Genomic DNA, 23,237 nt, shown 5'->3' on the forward strand with positions numbered 1-23,237 from the left:
ATAATCTCCAGCATTCGTCTTGTGGTCATTGCGCCTAAAAGTATGCAATGTGTGTGTTTTTTTAGGGTAATCTTCATAACCATCTTTTGTGAAACCAAAAATGAATGAAGAAAAAGGACCCTTTAAGCGTATACAAATATTTTACCTGTATAACAACTGTAAATTATATCATAAGATCAATATATGAAAGATTAACAATTTTTTGTTCGTTAGAACCACCTGGCCCGTATCGATTTATTTTAAGATGTAGCCGGATGGTCAAGTCCTTGCTACGGGGGATTGGTCCGGGTGGGATTTTATTCCGGTCCGTTCGTGTGAATACCGGCACCGTTATCATCATGCCACCGGGTCGCCCCAGATTAACACTGATTGACAATAAAACTAAATCATCGTTATCATCTGTTCGATCTTTTTACGTTACTCTAGATGGGAATTGAATATACAGTAGAACGTCGAATTCCACGAATAACAGATCCTTTAGCATTGTACATGTAATAACTGAAGAGGAAGAAGAGAGGTGCTACTTCAAGAGAGTACTTCATAAACTTTTTATAGAAAAATCTTAATTTATTCTCGGCCCAACCGGATAGAGGGTAATAAAAGTCAAACCTATTTTACTAGCCTTCATTTCTTAGCTCACGGATAATCCGCCCACCGGTTAATCAGGCCCCGGATAATAGACGTTCTACTGTATTAGTTTACTGAGAGCACCACATGCACCGTAGCACAGTAGTACTTTAAATCATGCCTCAAATGTAATAAAACAATCACTCGCATATAATAATTCTTCACACAATAGTTACCGCTCTCGTATCTCGACATTCAAGAGCATTATTTATAATTAATTCCTTCCTCTTCCGCTTATCGAATAAAACGTAACGCCATTTAATCCCCCCAAACTGTTCCAACTTCACGTCACGTGTGCATCTTTCCTTCCTTCGTTAATGAACCCAAAATCCATCAAAAGCCCCAAACAAGGGTGTGTTCGGATGATAAGAGTTGGTATTTGTAGAGAAAAAAAAAACAGATAATACCAAATACCTACTGACATCATTTCAGAATATTATATCGCACGAGGTGTAGTCACTGCAGCTGGCCGGTGGTTAAAGTGTGTGTCAGCTTTTGGGATGGCTTTTACTGATAACCGATGTTGCCATCGTATCAATGACTAATCCATCGATCAAAAAGGGCGACGACAAGCACGGTTAACCACAAACAGACACATGAGACACGGTGAAGCCGATCTGTCGACCAACGCTTCGCACTGATAAGATAAATGGTTCCGATGTAGTTTAGTGTATTTCTGTCTAAACGATTTCTATCCAACACTTTCGATGAACATCGTTGGTTCAAGTGTAAGATATTGGTTAATTGCTTTAGTTTTAAAGTGCAAAATACAAGAATATTTCATAGCAGCGCGAAATATTTGAATCGTTTAGATTCTCCCACGAGTTCCATTATAAGCGCCTAAATGTATGCAAGGAGGTGAAATTTCGTAACGTCCGGCTAGGTTTGGTTGGTGTGTCTTGAAATGATTGTTAGGTTTCTTGCCACTCATTAGGTTCCCTTTTTCTTTGCTATTTCTTCTGTTGAATAAAAACATGAATACAAGAATTTACGGAACGGAATGTGTTTTACTTCTTAGCAACGATACTATTGATAATGACCTGGCTCTATTACAACACACCACAGTGTTACTACTGTTACGGAATAACCGTTACTATCTAATTATCGACACTAATTTTACACAAACAATGTGCAAACAATTTCGAACCATTACCAGGCTCACGAAAAAATTAAACCATCAGCTTGCGTGCATCGGTTAGCATTAATTGTACGGAACAATAAACATCTCGCGCACCGCCGCATCGCTTTGCGTTGGCCACTGTGTTCTTCTTACAGTGCACACGGTAGCTGCCTTTCTGCCGCGTCTATTTTGGTGTGGAGCCAGCAGCCGTTATACGGTCCCGGTCCCCATCTCAGCTGATTGTACGCGGTGACGCGTTTATTTATGTACGCATAACCGAAAGGAGAGCAAACATGTGCCGCTACTGGAGGACGCACGTGCGTCACACGCAACCGAGGCAGCGAGTGTGGCGCGGGTGAACCCCGCGGCTGGGGGAATATCTTAAAACACAAAAACAAAAGAGAGAAGCAATAGTAGGCCAACCCGTACGAAGAAAAGTGAAACCAAAAAGCAAACGATGATAAAGAAATAAAACAAAAATATCAAAATAGTAAGTAACATAAGTTACAAAGACACCACACACACACACACACTTAGGTGCGCCCGTACACCAAAAAGTCCCACCAACAAAAAAAAAACACAGCTTAACAGGGCGCCAGTGGGACAGGCAGCTAAATTCGCAACAATCGCACCCAGCTCATCTTGCATAACCGCGTTGTGGCCGCAGTTTTGGGGAGTTTTTTTTTTAATGTTTGGTTGCTGCTGCTGCGCGCTATAGATGTGGAAAAGTGAAATGAGAAAAAGCACATACTGGCATCATCATTTGCGCGATCATCCGATCGATCTCCGGGCTAGGCAGGGTACTATTGGTGAGCGTTGGTGGGGGTGGAGCCCACCACCGGTCAGCAAGCGCGCCTCAGATGTACGGGGGCCGGGCCCCCGATCTGTGTGTTTGTGTGACCCGTTATGGAGGCCAACCGTCAGACGACCGAGACGGAATCAGTGTCAGGTCGGTGTCAGGCGTGATCGCGAATCGAACAAATCCAAAGAGCCGTTGGAGACCGTTGGGAGGAGAGGGGGGGGGGGGGGGGAGCAAAACCATAATCGCCTTTTTGTAGGACACGGACAGGAGATTTCGGTTTTCCTGCAAGCCACCGGGACATTCCGGGACCGGGTATATCCGCCTGTTGGACAGCATTCCAATGCCTCATGATGAAAACAGTAAACAAAAGGCTTTGTAACAAACAAAAAAAAACAGAGGAGCCTGCCAGCAGGGAGTCCCGTACCGTGCCATAGCGCATGGTACACCTTCCCTGGCCGGTGTTGGTCGATTAGTGCGCGGAATATTGAAAACTAAAAGTATGATATTTTATTTTATCGTTTCAAGTTGCGGTTTGCGGTGTGGTGATCGCGAATTGTGTAATTTGTGTAATACTTCTCGATCACGCTCGCGTTGTTGGGAGATTGGGAGGCTTATAACCTTAAATAGGTTTATAGTTTAAACGGTAGGAATTTTTAATCCATTTTCTTTTGAAATGGGGGAATTTAGGGGGAAAACTTAATCATGGAATTGACATGAAACTGTCCATCTAGGAATATCCCGAAATAGGGGGAGGGCATAGGCATTATTTTCATGGTCGCATCCTCAGAAGGTGTCTAAATACAAATTCACGCATTTCTTATATACAGTTGATTTTTTTCAAATTTTATGTAAATCCATATTATTACTAGAGCTGGTACCTGTACCGATCGATCAGTTCTTTTAAGAGAACGAACGACCTTCATTCGTCGAATTAAAAGTTCATGAAAAATCCTCATAATAAGCAATCTGTACAGATAGATCTTTTTAGTTACACTATCAATATAAAAGTAACTAAGCGAACTGTACAAGCTGAACGACACATGATGAACGGCTCTTGCCGCTGATTGAACGGTATGTAACGCAGATTGAACGATATGTAACGCATATTGAACGGGTTGTAACGCAGGTTACAAATAGATGGAGTGAACTAGAACGACAGGTTAAGCGAACGACCCGTCGATAATAGGTGCAATAGGACGAGCGACCTTGAACGATAGGTTGAACGAACTGCCCATCGAATGTAGGAGCATTTATTTAACGATCTGGAGCGAACTTTATAGACTGGATAAAGTAAGACCCACATTTGACAAGAGACAAAAGAACGAACGAACGCTAGTTCGCTCAAGTTCTATTAACACTAATCATTTTTTCAACTCTAATTCTTACCGTTGTATATGAAGTGCATTAACAGCACTTCTAAATTAAATTAAAAATAAATCTTGGTAATGGTTTACGGCGGTCTATATTAAATTTGAAACAAATTTGTATAATGTTTGTTTGCGGCTTTAAAAATGTTGATCGAAAATCGACAAATTTATCATCAAGCACCTCACTTTATCAAATTGAATTTGACACACCGCTCGTCACACTAACAAACCGGTCTATACCGTCGCTAGAAAAGAATGAATTATTAACGATTTGCATACAAACTTCGGCTAAACAATCTTTCTGCTAACCTTTACGCTCGCACGCAAAGCAAAAAAATACAGTGCGTCACCGCATACGAAACGAAGCGCACGACAACACTTTAGCAGTGTCAGGGTTCGAAGGCGCATTGCGTAAAATGCCCAAAACACACCGTACAGTGGGAACACAGACTATACATACTCTATTTTTATGCCGCTGCCATATGCGATCATTCATATCGCGAGAAGCGGGTGCGGTGGGCCATTTAAACGGGGCGCGAGAGAATGTTTGCCTATTATGCTAGAATGTTAAAGCTATTTGTCAACGAACTATTTTGGCGTCAACTATTTGTGCTTTTTGCCTCGTGTATGTTTTTACATTTCATTATGGTGCAAATCACGACTACAATTCATTGTAAAACTTTTGTGGTCTTCATTCGTTTATGACACTCTTTCCGGCAATTGTCAGATTTGATTAGAATTTTAAGTTTTTTATGTTGTTCCCTTTGCGAGATGTACTATCCTCGAGTTTATTCTTCTTCTAAATAGTAAAAGACTCCTGGAGGTATGCAAATCATTTTCTTATCATCCTTAAAACTCGTCTACTGACTAACTATAGAATGTTCTTTGCATACTTTCAGGCGTTATCGCACTGTTAGCGTTTTATGCATACTTTCAGGCGTTATCGCACCGTTAGCGTTATGTGCATACTTTCAGGCGTTTGATGATTTGATAGAAGTAAACTATCTTTGCATCTTTTCCTCTGCAGTCAATTATGATAAATTACACAGAAACAAAAGGTATAATTTGCACCTCGGCTTTAGGCACGAAACTTCCTATTCTATCGCATCCATTTACACCTTACGGTCTGGGGACGTCACGAATTCGTAAAGCGATGGGACGAGATGAAACAGTGAACTAGTCTCATACGCTCCTTGACCGCCAGAATCGACCGGCAACCGGCAAGATCCGGCATCAATTGGCACACACGTGCGACAGGCCCGGAACTGCTCGATAGCTGGAGCGGCATAAACGCGCAGACGCGCTCAAATCCACGTCCCAAGCGTGTTATATCGTTTTCCGTCTTTCCCCCCAAACAATCTTTTCACGGAGACGCCGGAGACGTGACGTTTTCGTTACGTCATCGTGCCGCATACACACTCACGGGCATAGAGATCAGGACTCCCATCTGAATGAAAATACCGCGCAGAGTACTGGCGCTTTTCTCCGCTTCTCAACGGCCTTTATTTTGTTGTTTGTTATTAAATTTATTTTTAAGAATCTTTTCATGCCTTGTCACCAGCCGAAATCCCTTTGCCGAACCGAAGACGCGATTAATGCGTCTGTCATGTCTCACTCTAGCTGCTCCCGCTAGATGCCCTTTAGTTCTCTGGGACAACCCGGCGTTTCATTTACACCCTCGAAGACGATCCCAACGCTGGTTAATAATAATAAACGGTTCCACGAAAAAAAAAGTGCGTGCCATACCCCGGGGAGAGATGAGGACTCGCGGCGCGCACGCACGGGAAGGAAGGGGACCCGTGTGTTACGTAAATTCTAATGCCTTACACATCGCGAACCGGCCACAACGGCTACGCGAACACGTACGTTATTCGCGGTCGCGGTTCAGCTGGTTCGAAAATCTGCCCAAAAATATACACCCGCCCGATCGCCGCACCTACCCCCCTTCTTTGCCCCGGTGCGCACCGTTTTCGGTGCCGTAACCGATGGATGAGGCGGGGGCTTGGAAAGTGACCGCTGACCTGAATCTTCCGATGGTTCGAAGCCGTGCTCCACGATGGTGATGATTGGGTGGGGTGGTGGTGGTTCGGTTATTCGGTTACTTCATTCATGCGATTAATTCATCGATTTCGGGCGGGCTTCACGAATACGTTAAGCTGCGACGGGACTGCACGAAGCGAGGAAGCGTACGGTCGGTGATTGTTATTAAAAACAGAAAAAAAATCCCACCACCCACCCACCAAGATGTGATCGAACCCCTGTGAAACCTCCCATCCATGTTTTATCTCCCGCGTCAGGAGAAATATAAGGATGGCACACATTGTGGAACCGGCAGAGCAATAACTATTTTAAAACAAAACATAATAACAAAATATTTGAAAATCTCTAAATGCTCTCAGGAATGCTGGAACTATAATCAAAAAATCTTGAGGGAAATTCTGACAAAAATTAAGCAGACTTTTTCGCGAGTTTTTAAATGTTTTTAAGAGCATAAATGAACAGTTCTAAATAAAATGTAAAAAACATTCAAAAACATTAAATTGATATGTGTGCATTTTCTTAAAATTTCTTTAAAAATAACAGGATTGAAGATCGAAAATTAATTTTGAAGATCGCTGAGAGGATCTGATAAAAAGGTGATAAATAAATCATCGTATAATCAAATCACGATGTTAGAACGCAAAGAGTTAAATTATCTTGATAACGATTTAATTATTCTCAAAAGTGTATGTGTTTATACGAAAAAACATTTCGCACATCTTTGTCCAGAATTTTGGCAAAAATTCCTGAGTTCCTATACAGTTGAAGTCTTTGCTAGGTGTTGGTACTTAGAGTTCTTCTTTGAATAGTGTTTTAAAAGACAAAATACTCTAAAATATTTATGCAAACCTAGCTCTTTTTAACTTTAACCATCTTTTACGCCAATTTATAAAGTATAAACAAATTTATCATATTTTTTAAAAGTTCTTTCGTGAAAGCTCTAAAGAGTATCGGAAACTTATTTTCATTCACAACGTATCTAAGACTAAATGTGTTTACGAATGCAACATTTCTAGTATTTCCTTAAGAGCTTCTGAGTGTATTTTTCAATTAATTTATTTTTTATAAACACACAAGAACCGAAGCGTATATTTAAATTTTAAAATTTAAAACATGAAATAACTAAGTGATTTTTAAAACTCACTTTTCACACAAACCAATAAACAATTCGCAATTTTGCAGAATTTCGTAGCGAAATACACTAAACGCATTGCTAAGTCCAGCACTGTGCTTGCCGCTTCTTCACCAATGAGAGAGACATTTGATATCCTTAATCCTCTTCCTCGTTCTAAGCGAGCGATCCTAATCACCTTCTTCAATGCTTGTGCGTACCACCCCCTACTCTCACCCCAAAAAAACAGAAAAAAAATTGCCCAGAAAGAAGCTTTTCCCTGGAGCGCTTCCCAACTTCCTTCCCGATCGCGCCATTACGTAACACGTGCTCTGCTGCATGGGGGTTTTGTGTGTGACCCCCGCCACAGACCCGCCACAAACCGTGGTCCCGGGCTACGGGGATACGACAAAATAAATACAGGAAAAAAAAACAAATCCCCATGCAACACCGACCAGTTTCTTGTAGTGTGTGTGTGCCCGCGCGGGGTAGATCAAAACGGCGAAATGTGGCGTTCCTACCCGCTTGAAGCGCATTTTGTTTTGTTCACCACCGAATCCTTTTCCTTTCATCTTTTATCACCTGATACGTAGCTGTAAATTGTGCGTAGTTTTACTTCATGTGCCCAAGCGCTTTCGCCTTCTCCCGCGGATGTTTGGGCGAAGGAAAAAGCCGTCTGGAAGCTGTCGATCGTTCCCTTTTTGTGATTGCGCATATAAGGAAGGGATTCCGTGCAAATGGGGTGGGAATGGGGGATGGGGGAAGACGGACAGGGGGGTTGATATTTCATAATAATCACATTTCGGCGTATGCCGAACCACCCGATAATGATGGTTGTGGCTGTGCGCCCCTTGGTACGGGGAGCTGCTGCCGTCCGAATGGTGGACCAAAAGCGAGGAATCGTTCGTTCTCTTTCGGCAGACCGGAGGACCGAGAAGCTGTTTGGCCGGTGCAGTACACACTGTCAAAAGCCGCGAAGAATACCGCGGGATCACCGCTGCCTGCTGTTGTGTATACGCTTTCTCCTGAACCGGACCTACCGAACCACATTCGAGAAACCACCCATGGGGTCCCCTATTCCCCGGTGCTGGCGGTTGATGGCTTCGCATCGTCGCACGCTTTTTTTTCATGGCCGCAGCACCGCGGCTATTACCTTCATTCGGTGGTGCCCTTTCCCTTTCAATTTTTGTTGTTTTTGTTGTTGGTTCGGTTTTGAATCTCGTTCGTTTGTTTATCTTCTCGATTCCATTCACTTTCTCCCACGATCGGTTTGGGGGCAAGGTTTTTATGTTAGCGGTTGTACCTTTTTCCTCGATATTCTGCTGATAATACATTCCCCCGGAATGCATTCCTAGCATTGTTCCGGTGCACTAGTGCTGGCGGACACGCGTACTTTTATACTAAAAAGATGCTACTTATTTATTAAACTCACCACTGATTGAATTGATTAAATTATTCCATTCCCTTCCTCCAGGGGCCACACAAAAAGGGCAACGGGAGAAGAGATGCGCACCCGGAAGAATAAACTACCAACCGGCGGGGGCCCTTTAATTCTTTAAAAGGCGTCTAATAAAAGTGGAATAACAAAAAAAAGCATAACATCCTGCATCAGAAAGTACGGGCTAACCCCCCACGCCACCCATAATTGGGGCACATTATGCACACACCAAGGCAGCATTAAAGTTCAACGTCCCAGCTATGCGGTGTGCGTCTCGTGTTTGTAACCTTCGGGCTGCATTAAGGCTGTGTGTTAACGGTAGCATTATAATGCTGGGTGGATAATGCACACACCCCACACACACCCAAATCATCAATTGATTTTGGTAGTGTTTGTGTTTCGAAAAACAAACCCCTCCGCACCGTCTGTGTGTTGTTCCACGCTTCCCGACCATTTAAAACAGCGATGAAAAAGGTCCCTGCGTGCGTTATCCTTCGCGTAACAGGATAACGGAAGTGCAATTGCCGATAGTGCGTTGACAGCCCCTGTCTTTGACAATCTGCCACCTGAATGTATGACATTTAAATCGTCACACACACACACACACACGCAAACAGTTCCAGCTGCAATAGAAGTGAGACAGGAATGTGGCACCTTTCCCGGTTCGGAACATACGCAAAACGTGGGATGGCAAACAGTATGACCGCGTGTCGACGGCGGGATTTAAAATCTGCACCTGAAGAAAACTCAAACACCGTATGTTTTCCACCCCACGTTCGTGTGTGTGTGTGTGTGTTTGTGTGTGTGGGAAAGAGTGAGAGAGAGAGAGAACGCGTGCGAAGGAGAGTGAGTCAAGGGGAAACCAAACGAGCGCTGGGAGAGGAAAACATTATTACGCGGCCATAGCGAAAGTAGGACGAATCTCACGGTGAAAGTTTTCTCTACTCACTTGCGCGTCTCCTGCCTTTCGCGTGCGTTTGTTCATTCGTACGAAACCGTCTCACCGCCATCGAATGGGAGCGGATTCCGGTCCGAGTTGCAGTCGAAATGCTCTGCCTGGGTAAATTTGAATCCGTTGCACGTGTACATTTGTTTTGGGGGATTTATTGTACGCACCATATACAATCTTCCAAGGATAGCAGAACTCTTCGTTTGGATATTGTGCAAATGCTCTAAAAATATTCTTGATAATTTTTAGATTTTTCCAGATTCTGAGCTCTCCATTTGGTATGGCGGTGTATTGGTAGCGTCGTCGGTCTTCACACGACAGGACCGCGGATAAAATCCCATCCGGACCTAAACTGTGAGAATTTTCTACACATGATTTTAACGACTTTCCAGACTCCAGACTTTTCTACCACTGTCTACGGTAGTCGCTCGATGAGAAAATAACTTCTACGAGTTACTTAACGGTCATTGGCGGAAGAATCACTTTATCTACATTTTTCTTTTTATTTGCGAATTTAAACATATATTTATGACTCGTTATTACACGTCATTAATTCTTCTTCTAGGTGTAATGACCGATTAGGTCATGCCTTGCTATTTCTGGCTTTCTAGATTTATTTTACCATGCAGCGGGAGAGTCAGTCATTGTTACGGGGGATTGGTCCGGATGGGATTTTGATCCGGTCCGTTCGTGTGAAGACCGGCGCCGCTGCCCGCCGCTACCGTCGGGGTTATTAACTTTCAATACCAAATACTGAAATTAGTCTTAAATCACAACCTAGATCAGGAGTTTGTACATTATGATACAAGAGACTAAATGATCAGTACAATCAATTAAGTGAGGATCTTAAGTGAAAACCTAAGAATATCTTATGGATATTCTCAATAAAATTTCATTCATTCTTGTACCTTTTATATTTGAAATGCAGCGGCACAAGATAAGGAACTCTTTTCCGGTTTCCCGGAGAAAAAAATATCTCCCAATCTCCCAGATAAAGTTAACCATGCCTATAAGCATTGCAGAATGGCCGTTCTTGAGGTACAAACGACTACTACAACTCAACCATATCTGCACGCTATTAAAAAGCGGAGTGCGGTTTCAATTTTACGCACCCGCCCTTTGGATGACCACCGGGCTGGATAAACTTTCTCACCATCCCGGGAACTGCGCATTCTGAGAAGAGCGTTCACGGCTTCCCCCTGGATTCATTCAAACGTATTCATTTCGAATTAACACGCGAAACTGAGCGGACGTGCGTGCGTGCGTGCACCGTAGTTCTCTCCTGAAGATTGAAGAATCGTAAACAGAAAGATCAACCCCTCCATCATCCCTCGCAAAAGAAAATAAAAAACCACCCCCATCATAAGGATACCCCCGAAGTAATGGAGCTCTTAAACCTGTGTACCTTGTGTCGCCAGTGAACGGTTGTCAGCGAATTTCCATTCGTTTTTCCTTTGCCCGAGTGTTTGGACATCGAGTGAAATAAACCAGAGACCATCAGAGTGAGACGGTCTGCATAATCTACGATTTGTTTTTTTTTTAATTGGAAATTTTGAAGTGTGCGAACGGTGATTCATGTGATAGAGCGTGATGCAGCTCTACGTGATACAGCCGGCTTATAGATGGGATTTGCCTGACGCCGTCTGTTGGGCGGGTTAGAGACGAGCGTCCCCGGAGAGGCCCATGAGCAGCGTTAGCGAACATGTTTCCGAAGCGTAAAAGGGGTGGTGGTTTGTGCGCACCTGCATGGGCCCAAAACCATGCTAACGGTGCGGCGGGTGCCACCAGTGCCCCGACACCCGTGCGTTCAGTGATGTTTTGGATGTTGCGTGTGCGCTCGTGTCGTGCTTGGTACGGTCGGTCAGTTGGTCAGCAGTCGAGAGCGCACCAGTCGGTATCGGGAACTCCCACTAGCAACACCGTTCTTCCTAGGGACTACCTGACAGGTGGAACAGACGGCAAAAAGAAAACCCCTTTTTCCGAGACCGAGTGTTCTAAATCACGGCAGGTTCTGGCAGGTGTGTGTGTGTGCTGGTTGTCGTCTATGCAACGTGAAGAGTGATGAGTGGATTCGGTGTTGTGGATATATCGTGTTAATCACCAAACATTAGAGGAGTTCTTGGTGCGTTCTGTACCTTCCGAGACACATATCTGACGCAAGGACGATAGGTTAGAAGATGCAGCATTTTGAAAACGTGCTAATGGAGGCTCCTGTTCGCCTAACCGTAGCCTGCAATATTTCGCGTCCTGCGATGGAGTGTCGTTCGGTTACCTGCGAAAATTGGATGCAATTCCAGCGAACGGGTAGCCGAACATCCGTAGCCCTCCAGCAGAATGGGTGCGATGGCAGAACGCTAGAAAGGACCACACCGTACCGAGGGATAAAGTGTATTGAATGACCTTAAATAGCGATTAGACCGAAAACCGAACAGGAGAAAAAAAATGTTCCGGCGTCAATTGCCTGTCGGCACTGTGTTCCCTGATTGTAGTAGCACCAAAATAAAAATCAGAACAACAGTGCGACAAGACACAGCCGGAAGAACGGAGGAACACCCGCAAGTAGATTGTGTCAATCGACGTTCTTTCCCCGCAACAAAAAAAAAACATAAGGCAATACAACAAAAAAAAAGGAAAATATTAAAACAAAACCACCCCTTTCCACCCTGACGACGGGGTGACGTTCCCGGGGGGTGGTGTTGTTGCAGAGAGTTGCGCCCGCGCCCGCGAGTGTGCGCACAAAAGAAAGGGCGAACCGGAAAGGCACTTGGTGTCTTTCGATGGTCCTTTTTGGGAAGTTTTTGCCAAGGAAAATCTCGACCAGAAGGGATGCTGGTGAGGTTATACGAGTCCCCCTTATCCTCCCCCCTCTTTACCCTGTGGGACGGATCTCCATGGCCTTCCGTTTGTTGGACTGACTGCGATGACTTGTGGGGACTTTGCTACTCGGTTCGGTTCTTGAGCTCTTTATAGATTTTTGCATTCATTTGACAGATACATTGGGGAACAGGGGTTGTAGCAGGCTACGCAACAGCCACCACCAATACGCGGTGTTCCGAAAGCCCCAGGAGGAATTTAGACCGGGTTTAGTGGTGTGTCGCTGTGCTGTCCGGAGCTGACGGGCGAAAGGAAATTGGACACAAACCGGGGGACACACGAATTATCTTCCCTAGCGCATATCTTGCCCGCGAGGGAGACAGCGAAAGTGTATTTTCGAGTGTGTCTGTGTGTGTGTGTGCGCGAGTGTATGTGTGAGTGAGTTCTATCTTCCGCATGGCAAATTCTTTTTTTTTTCAACCATGACATAAACGATGATACAAGACCCACACCAAGTGCACGCTGCTATCGGGTGGCCGGCCCTCGGTATCCGGGCCCTTCGGCGACCCTAATCTGCCCTAATCGGTCGACACTCTAGGCGTGGTGTGATTGAAGTTTGCATGATGCAATTTAGGCATAGGAAGGAAGGCTGGAAGAAGGCGAGGCGGGCACTATGTTGGAGGCGCGTTACAGGGGGACACACCGAAAGGAGTAAGAGAGCGAGAGGTTTAGAGTAACCAATTACCAAAACCATTCCATTCCGTGCCGTAACGCGACTTCAACTACGAAGTCCCCGGTAGAGAAGATCCCGCATATGGTGGGGCACACACATGCGCACACACCAGCGTGCACGTGTTTCCAGTTGACAGAGGAGGCCTACCCGGTTTGACATTCCGCAAAAAAAAAAAAAAATGGTGCGCTCCCGCTATATACCCCCGGTGGCCCCTGCAGAACAAACCAAAAAAAAACCGGAAACGGGGTGTAAATTGATTAAATCTTTAAAGTGCAAAAATTGGAGCCGCGGCACGTCCATCGGCGTAGTGTCGGCGGCGGCAACCACGAACACTTCTGCGTCCAGGTCCAAGGGAGATGGGGGGACACACTGGAGACACTCGCGTCACCGTGTGCAAGGGCAGCATTTGTTTACATGTCGATGCACTTGCCACACACATCGTTGTCTCGTGGGAGGGGGTTGGAAAGGAAGTTGTCTCCTGGGGGGTGGTGGTGGTACCAGGTGGAAAGAATTGTTGATTGAAACCTTCCTTTCACCGACGGGGTTGTCCCCTTCTTCAGCCCATTGGCTGGTGGCGGCGCGTACTTCAGTCGGAAAAGAAGGGGACTCACTCTGCTGCTCTCACTGCAACGCGGACTACCACTTTGCAAACCCGCGCGCACACAACACGATAGTAGATAAGCAGCACTAGGCGTGTGAAGGTAGACGAAGTTTGCGCTAGGAGTTCTAGAATTATTGGGCAAATGTGTCAGAATGCTTGCGAGCTCCCACTAAACTATCTTCGCCTCTTCGCCCCACGGTATATTCTTGCAGGAAATACTTCGCTACTGTAACTTCCAAGTTGTGATCGAGTGTACAGAGTAAAGCAGTGCAATATATATATATTTTGTCCAGAAGGTGTTCCAAAAGTTACCAAAAAAAAACAAAAGAAACCGTGTGCTTCTTCATGTGTTAATCTTCTACACCAGGGTGAAGAATTTCGTGTGCATTCCTCATTTATGCATTTTCCTACGGTATCAATGATCGTTGGATAATACAAAGTGTCTGTTGTGTCCCAGCCGTGTGGTGACAGCGTGTGGTTTTTCCGAGGTTTTTCGTTCCAAGTGAGGTGTGAGAAGTGAGTGCCAGCCCAAAAGCGCCTGTAGGTGAGCGATCGCCGTGTGTGTGTGTGTGTGTGTGTGTGTGTGTGTGTGTGTCTGGGCCCTGAGGGTTTCGCACCAATTAGTGGGCCGCGCCACATTAGTCGCTATTCGTAATCGACGTCGGGCAGCTCTCGTGTGCATCCACCATCATCATCCACCATAGGGCCTATCAGGGTGCAGCAGCGGCAGGAAGCAGCAGCAGCAGCAGCGGTTCGTTCGCAACTTCACAACGGACACGGCGGCAACATGAGCGACACCTGCGGCTCGAAGGTGATCGAGTTCTACCAGGACTCGGTCGTCCTGATCACCGGTGCGAGCGGTTTCCTCGGCAAGGTACTGCTGGAAAAGCTGCTCCGATGTCTGGACGCGCGCAAGATATACGTGCTGATACGCCGAAAGCGTGACTACAGCGCACAGATACGATTAGAGCAGATCCTCAAGTCGATGGTAAGTGTATATATGTGTATGTTTGTGTTTGTGTGTCGATCAGAAATGGCGACGACGCCGTATGATTGGTGGCGTCGACGGATGTGGTTAAATGAGGCAAATGAGTAACGGGAAGAAATGCGCACAAGTGATCAAGATACACGGCCTGTCCCCGGCGGTGGCCCACTACGGGAGGCCTGGCGTCCAAGGTCGTTATGCTTAATTAAGCGTCTTAAAATGCGTTATTGCGCACTGGGGACATTAGGCAAACCTGGGACAGCTCCGTTCGGCCACAGTTGTTCCGTTGCCGTTTGGTTTACTTAATTTGATGAATAACCGCCTCTATCAGTCCCATTAAGATTCTTTCCTCCCAACCATCCAACCATGTACCTGACTCTGGACTCTATTTCTGTCTTCCTTGCGGCCCTACCCTCCTTTTGTTCTGGGATCGCCAAAACAGCTATTCGACCGTGTGCGGAACGAGACCAAGGCAGCGAAGGCCCTATTTGACAAGATCGAGGCGGTCGAGGTGAACTTCGAGCGGGATGATCTCGGCCTCGAGCCCGGGCTGCGCGATCGTATTCGGCACGAGGTGGAGGTCGCGTTCAATCTGCTCGCTTCGGTCAACTTCAACGAAGCGCTCGATCAGGCGCTGGAAACGAACGTCGAGTGTACGCGGCGCGTGCTCAACCTGCTCAGCGGTGCCCGCCGCATCAAGTCCATCATCCACGTGTCGACGTTCTACTCGAACTGCAACCGGACGCTGATCGAGGAGAAGATCTACGACGACATCGGGTTCGGCGGGTACGACAACATCAAGAGCACGTTCGCGAAGCTGCAGGACGATCACAAACAGTTCCTGTCACCGGTCGTCCTCGGCACGTTCCCGAACTCGTACACGTTCAGCAAAAAGTGTGCCGAGGTGGTGGTGCGCGACAAGTTCGGCCATCTGCCAATCGGCGTATTTAGACCACCGATAGGTAAGTGGTTATGCCGGGCTGGAGTTATTTCTATGACGTTGAACACTAAACGGGTGAAGCCATTACCAAGCGTCTAGACGAGGTATTTAGGGCATCCTAGCATGGAATTTGGCCAGAGCTTGTGTAATTGTGATAATTAATTGAAGATATATCCAATATCCATTAGCGTTAACTAGAGTTGTGCTTAATGAACCTTTTCCGAAGCGTCATTCTCATCTTTATCTTTCTGAAGATCTTTAGTGAGGGGAGTCATTGAAATTAGAAGTCGTCTCGGCGAAAGATTCATGAATCCTCAGAACTTGTGGCGGATCATGCATTTGGAACAGCTAAAGCGGAATGTTATTTGGGCCCTCTTATGGCAACCGGAGAAGGGTGTCAGGCAATGTTAAAAACAAGGCAAATAGGCAAAGGCAAAACTTAATAGGCTAGACATCAACTTAATAGGCAAAGTTCAAAATTTAGAACTGAAACCACTACTATAGAAAGAACAAGATTAGTAGTTTGAAATGAGATACGATCCCCATTTGATCGAAAAAGGATATGATCTTTTAGTGTTGCCCAAGATCTTCCATATAGGAATCTTTACATAAATATCTCTTCTCATAGTTGACCAGATATAACTCTCAATTATGTACTGATCACTTCTCAAGGTACTGGGATGCAGGTTGTAGTCACGTGAATTTAGTGAGAACTCTTTACAAAATTAATCAAGCTTGGAATTCTCCATGATAAGCGACTCCAACGTGTGGCAACTGTGGAGCACATGGTTCTTTTTAATTTCTTAAGAAGACATAGACATAGGTATTCTCACAAGATTAACTTAACAAACAGCGCGTTTAATACGTCACCTACATGAAACAGCATTAAAGACTACTTGCCAAACTCGCCAAATATTGACCAACAAATAAAACTCTGGGTGATTTTGCCCGGGTTTTCCTCCCAATCTCCAGTGACCTCCAGCTACCGGGAGCCCGTACCTGGATGGGTCGATAACTTTAACGGACCGAGCGGTATGGTGGTGCCACTCTCCCAGGGACTGTACAGTGCCGCCCTGCTCGATCCCAAAAAGAAGCCGTTCATCGTACCGGTCGACTTCTGCGTCAATGCGCTGCTCGTGTGCGCGTACGATGTGAGCAAATCGAGCGTCACCAAGAGCATTCCCGTCTACAACTACACCGACGACTGCAACCTCTGGACCTGGGATCAGGTGATCAATGGGTTCTTTAGCGGTCTCGGACCAATCCGGAAACTAGTGGCGTAAGTAGTCTACCTGTCTGCCGGTGTATAACAGGACTGGAGGTTAATGTTTGGTTTGGTTTATTTATCTTCTCCACAGAAAATACTTCACCGGCACAATCACGGTCAACCCGGTGCGGTACGCAATCTGCAAGCGAATCATGATGTTCCAGGCGTTCTGTCTGGATCTGATCCGGACCTTCAGTGGAAAGGAAAAAATGTAAGTTAGCCTTCCCCACCGTCCAAGCTTAGCAGGCATCAACGCACTACTATTAATTGCAAATATCTGCACTAGTGGAGTCGAACCGTGTGTGGAGTGCGGTCGCCATCCTGACATGGTTTGGTTTTCCAGTGTCCGTTACCGATTTATGGGTTACACATACACACTTCTTTCGTTCTTTTTTCGCAACGCTGGGGCATGAAAAGAAAAGCACCATAACGGACACACAGGTTCGCTTTCCCTAGTCGCGGCGCCGGGATGCTTACCGCTTCGTCGAACCCCATCATATCCACATGGCGGGGCAGTCTCCCATCAGCTGTGCTAGATAGCTGTGCAACGGTTGATGCCACTTCACGAGACCCCAAGTGTGCGGTAACGGTAACTCAGTTCCCTCTGGACTAGAGTACCTTGTGTGGTGTACACACGTGTGTGTAGGACTCTTTGTGTAATTTTCTTTCCACCCCGCATGAAATTCACTGACCGGCTGAGGCTTTCTTCTAGGGGGATAGATTATACCCCGTGGAAGATGGATGGTGGGCTTCGCGCAAAAGGAAAAATAGCACGCCAGATGGTGGTGGCGGAGTTGGTGGCTTCCACACACACACGCACATTGCAAAGGTTTCGCGAAATTCCGCAAGAGAGTTTGTTGCTCCGGTTTGGCTTCGGTGGGTTCCCGCTGCCGCTTTGCACTAACTGTGCGGTTTGCTAGTTCTTCCTGAACCACCTCTGAAAGTGTGTTTGTGCCTGTGACGGAAGGTTCACTGTTTAATCAATGGCAAAACTGGGTTAGCCGGCACGGATAGCGACCACGTCCAATGGCGGGAACTGCAACCTGTGGAGGGGAGGGTGGAAAAAATAAAGCGGATTGTAGCGCCACGCAACCGCGCGATGGGTCATTCGGATACATTCACTCCAAACCCGTGGTTTGCGGTACGGAAAAAAAATCAACACGGTCCATCATATAAATTGAAAACCTTCCAAACAGCTGCAACGATGGAGAAGGTTAAGATCCGGCGCAATCCGAATCCGAGGTGGATAGACACACATGAAACCGTCTTGAAGGTAGTTGGGAATGTATGGAACGCGTTTTATTTGCTTATTTTTCTCTCTCTTACGTTCGGTAATGCAAATTGCAGACCGCGCCAAAACCAGGTTTCATAAAGCTTTCACCCGTACGATTAAGCGCGTGCGCGATCGATGAACTCGATCCCGTTCCGCGTGACTCATCGGGGGCCACCGTAGCGGTAGTGGCAGGGGTTGCAATTTTTCCTTCCCGGCTTGCTTTATTGGATGCTTTTTGGAGCATCTTCGCTGCTCAGGTGAAGATAGGCGAGGGAGAAGAAAAAACAACAACCAAGATCGTTAAATCATTCCAGTAGTGGTGCCGTTTTTTTTGCTACGGAAAAGCCTCTGGTGTTTTATTATTATTATTATTATTTTTGACTTTTTATTAATTTTTTGTCCATCTGATGATGAGTTTTCATTTCGTTGACACAGAAAAGCTACACCCAGTACGAGTACGAGTGCGTAATCGGTGAGAAAGGTATGCTTTTGAGTTTTTGGGAACAGAGCTGTATTCGATTTGTACAAATGAAGCGATTATTTAATGATCCGATAACATATTTATGACGGTGAACGATGATCTATGAGCAGTAATTAATACAAAAGTAATATTCAATAGGACCCAATTACATGCATTGGGCCAACAGAGTCTCTGCAAGTAAAACACTTACGAGATTATTGAATGACTGCTTCATACCTTCATTAAATCGAACATTATAAAAGGCGTTTCTATCTCTACTCCCTGATGAATCGCTCGCTAGTGTAGTGATAGCTGTATCGGGATTTTACACGACAAGACCTGGGATCAAGTCCTAACCGAACCGTTAACCTCTCTCTCTTCGAACGGCAATCTAGCAAAATAAGTAATGGCAATCTATAATCATTCCTCCATTTCTTTATGGATTTAGTTGCTTAAAGGAAGATCCTCACCGTAGCCAATTAAACCAAGTGTTATACATACCTTCGCAACGAAAGAAGACAACTGTTTAGAATCAGAAGAAAATAATTTCCAGCGCGCGAGAATCCGCAATAATGACTTTTCACCGCAGTTTTGTTATGGCTTATTACAGCTTTTACACACGGCTTTCTAATTCCCGCTCTGGCAAAGGCAGACAGGGTGCTAGTAGGAAAATTACTGCTTATTAAGCTTTTCCCGTAACTGGAAAACACCACCTCTACTCCACTGTTCCACTGATTTTCGGATGAAACTAGCTCTCTTAATAAACTGCACACGCAAACGTGAAGAACTTGTGATGCCAAGTTGTGAAATGTTCCTTCCCCCAAAACTAAGCAGAACCACTAGAACAACATGAAATAGATTTCGAATTAACATATTCTTGTTAGGTTTTGGTTGCTTCGGCGACGACTCGCGGCCGATCGATCGTTTAGGAACCGTCCCGTTGCGGGTAACAGTAACCAAATGCTCGAGTTTCTTTCCACTTGATGCAGAATTCATTCTACTATAAGAGCTTCGAAACTGAGCTGAGGCTGAGGAAAGTTGTTTGTGCAAAATTAAAATGCATTAAAAATTGAGAGCAATCATGTTTGGCAATGGGATGAAATTCGAGCGGTGTTGGGATTTCCGCAAAAGAGTCACACGTCAAACACACATATGACGTCAATGAACATATCGAAAATTTGACTATAGTGTGTGAATTCCTGGAATCGATTTCCTTTCCTTGAGTCGCTTCAATGGAATAGACCTTGACGTATCGCTCGCAAAGAGACAGTATCGTGTAACATTGGACCTTCGGCATGGCGCAGAATGTTGAGCAATCGGGCAGCTAATGGCGCCAATCGGGTTCGTGCAACTTTAAATGCTGTCTCCGTAACAAATATGATGCTGGCGAAATCGGATGGCGACAAATCGCAACAACGCGTCTAATGCAGTGCGCGCGCGTAAGAACACGCGGGACACGATCGGGCTGTTCCATGGTCAACGGGTTGCCAAGATTTGCGGTGTGAATGAACTACGGTTCAGAAACGTTGGAGGGATTTTTTCTTCTCAACAAAACTGCTCTGCAATAGACAGCAGCTTCCCTTTCCCCCGGAAAGCATGATGATGATGCCCTCGGTCATATGCTCCGGCTGTGGGGATCGTTCGGAGGTGACTGGAGGGTTGGACATGGACCGTATCCTCCGAATTCGGACGCGGTTTCCGAAGGCGATCGAGAGGTGCATACAGCTGCAGGTGGGATCGAGATTGCATAATTAGTGCCGATCTTTCGTGCCCGATGCACTGGCCCACCTCAAGAATGGTTGGCAAGCGATTGCATCAGCTCTGCAATTGCGTTTATCGCGGGGTCCCTTGAAGGGTTCTTTACCGGTTTCCAAAACGATTGGGGCAATGTTCATAGCAAGTTGTTTACGCCGTCTCCTTCAATCAGCTGTTCCGTAACACATGTGGTCAACTTTGTTTGTGAGGTTCAGTGAAGAAACATTGGTTCTGCCAGCATCAGATGTAGTTATTTCTTTTGCTGCTGGAAGTAGTATACACTAATATAGACTCCTTAAACCCTTCTGATCCTGGTATTTACCTTCATCAGATTGAATAATGCGCAGCAATAACATAAATATTGAGCTATACGTTTACAACGCATATTCAACCCCAACCAATTGTTCCCACGCATTGTTTACGATTTCATACAAAACCCGATAGACGGATGGATGGTAAACGAAACCGTGTGGCCTCTTTCTAATGTCCATAAGGCACCCGCAACTGAGTCTCCGCCCCTGACCGCGGACGGTGTTTATGTAACCTGTGACCCAAAAATTCACACAGGGAAGGTCCCGACATGTGGGCTCAATCAACTGGCCGAATCATCACGGTTCCTTCCCCCCCATACTCATACCCACCCCTACTCCGTGCACTGCAATCCGGTTTTGCAAATGGTTGGACTCGCATGAGATGATGCTAATTTTTGGGAGCACGAAATCTCGCGACATACCTATTACATAGCACATCGCATTCAAATGGACCCGAATTCGGTTATGTCAGCCGTCGACCGATGGCCAACGCATGTCGCAGGCTTTACGTACTTTTTCCTTGCTTCAACGATCGTTTGTTTTCGTCTTGGCGGGGAAACCTTCACCGAGAGTACTAGTACGGTCAAAGTGCCTCTTGGAAGGTGCAATTATTTAATTTACTCTTCTTACGATCCATCCGTATGATCTGCGTGCCGCGTTAGTTCATGTTGATGAGGTAAATGAATGGCTATTGATGCTAGAGGTTTACCATCTACTTATCCTTCACAGTTTCCACTAACATTAATCTACAAAAGAGCGCACAGTTTATGGTTAATGTTTTCTTTCCGATTTTTACCTTACCTTTCCAGAATGCAACGATTGTTCTCCAAGATGGTGACGCTGAGCGAAGTGTTGCGCTTCTTCTGCCTGAACGACTGGAAGATGACTAACGCCAACATCCGCCGGATCAGCGACGAGATGTCACCGCTCGAGGCGGAACTGTTCCCGCTCGACATCAGGAAGATCGACTGGACCGAGTACTACCGGAACTTTGTGCCGGGCGTGATCAAGTACGCCGTCCAGCCGCGCAGCCCGCGCAGTCCGAGCATCAGCGAGCGGAAGCTGAAGGAGTCGAAGCTGCGGGAAACGAAAAAGCTCAACAGTGGCCTGTTCTACCTGCTGTGGAGCTCCGTGTTTATTATCGCGCTGAAGATATTCAAAAATCTCTTCAACAAGGTGTGAAGAACTTTCCAACTCCAAGTACGCTTCCAATTTATTTAGGTTGAATTTAAGACGGAAAATGGGACACGAACACAACAGCATCACACGGTACACATTTTCACAAAACCCCACACACACACACAACACACACACACACAGCCCACACTCAAACACTGTTTAAAATGCTGAAACGGGAACGGGATATATAGGGCAGGATGTATAGGTCCTGCAAACACGGCGCAACCACGCATCAACCAGCAAGCAGCCAGCAAAGCCAGCGAGCCGCTACAACTATTTACTACGAACGCATGTAATCACACGAACAAAACAACACCCACACACGTACACGTACACACTACACTTTGAAAACGGAAACGGAAACATCAACATCACGAAAAAACATCATTTAAAGTATAGCGTAATAATAACAAGAAAAAACAACAACTTTGCCACTAGCTACGTAGAGCTAAGATACCTGAAGTTCAGTGACAGATTTTTTCCACAAATGATAACGATTAAATTAATTAATGAATAAAATAAAACATTTTGTAGGCTTTTTTGTATCCGGTTCCGGGTTTTGCTTCTTGTTCAGCTTCGTAGTGACTGTATCACAATCCGGGGGAAATTGAAGGATGTTCTTACTAGTGATGTGCGGGTCGATCCGAACCTACCGGGTCGGAGCGCTCCATAAGCAACCCGAACCCTTTCGGGTCGACCCCTAGGTCGGAATCGAGTCCAAGTAGGTTCAGCAGGTGCAACGATCCCGGTAGGTGCAAGCGGCCATAAGCGACTCCGACCCGTGGGTGCAGCGAGTTCGGGTCGGAATCGAGTCCAAGTAGGTTCAGTAGGTGCAACGATTCCGGTAGGTGCAAGCGGCCATAAGCGATTCCGACCCGTGGGGGCAGCGAGTTCGAGTCGGAATCGAGTCCAAGTAGGTTCAGTAGGTGCAACGATTCCGGTAGGTGCAAGTGGCCATAAGCGACTCCGACCCGTGGATGCAGCGAGTTTGGGTCGGAATCGAGTCCAAGTAGGTTCAGTAGGCGCAACGATTCCGGTAGGTTCCGGAATCGCTTATGCTTGCTTGCACCTACCGGAATCGTTGCACCTACTGAACCTACTTGGACTCGATTCCGACCCGAACTCGCTGCACCCACGGATCGGAGTCGCTTATGGCTGCTTACACCCACGGGTCGAACTCCGACCTAGTGAACCCGTTGCACCCACGGGTCGGAATCGATTCCAATGAGCTTACACCTGACTCCGGGTCGGGTCGTAAAACCCACGGGTCGTATGACCCACCACTAATAGAGAGTCGGAGTAAAGATGTAGTTTTTTCCTTCAAACAGCGCCCATTTTCGCACCAATTGCTCACTAAGCAGCGTTGAAGATTTTAAAGAGTATTAAAGCAGTTCAGAACAGCTCTTAAACAGCTTCATTATGAATAGCCATTTTACGGTTATAAGTTTCCTACATTTTTCCAGTT

At 46.0% G+C, this 23,237-nt stretch overlaps 1 protein-coding gene across 1 annotated transcript; it reads left to right on the forward strand.

Annotated features, from left to right (window-relative positions):
• Positions 1–14,220: 14,220 nt before the first annotated feature.
• Positions 14,221–22,302, forward strand: LOC128299268 (fatty acyl-CoA reductase wat-like). The gene is made up of 5 exons (XM_053035172.1): positions 14,221–14,590; positions 15,030–15,549; positions 16,500–16,806; positions 16,886–17,005; positions 21,403–22,302. Exons 1-5 carry the CDS (start codon positions 14,390–14,392, stop codon positions 21,773–21,775), a joined length of 1,521 nt encoding a protein of 506 aa, XP_052891132.1. The 5' UTR covers positions 14,221–14,389; the 3' UTR covers positions 21,776–22,302.
• Positions 22,303–23,237: the final 935 nt, after the last annotated feature.

The sequence above is a fragment of the Anopheles moucheti genome, chromosome 2 (genome assembly GCF_943734755.1).
Source record: "Anopheles moucheti chromosome 2, idAnoMoucSN_F20_07, whole genome shotgun sequence".
Lineage (NCBI taxonomy): Eukaryota > Metazoa > Arthropoda > Insecta > Diptera > Culicidae > Anopheles > Anopheles moucheti.

Coding starts and splice junctions, on each gene's coding strand:
- LOC128299268 (XM_053035172.1), top strand. CDS start 14,390: ATGAGCGACACCTGCGGCTCGAAGGTGATCGAGTTCTACCAGGACTCG. Junction 15,550..16,499: donor CGTATTTAGACCACCGATAG/GTAAGTGGTTAT, acceptor CCCAATCTCCAG/TGACCTCCAGCTACCGGGAG. Junction 16,807..16,885: donor CCAATCCGGAAACTAGTGGC/GTAAGTAGTCTA, acceptor TCTTCTCCACAG/AAAATACTTCACCGGCACAA.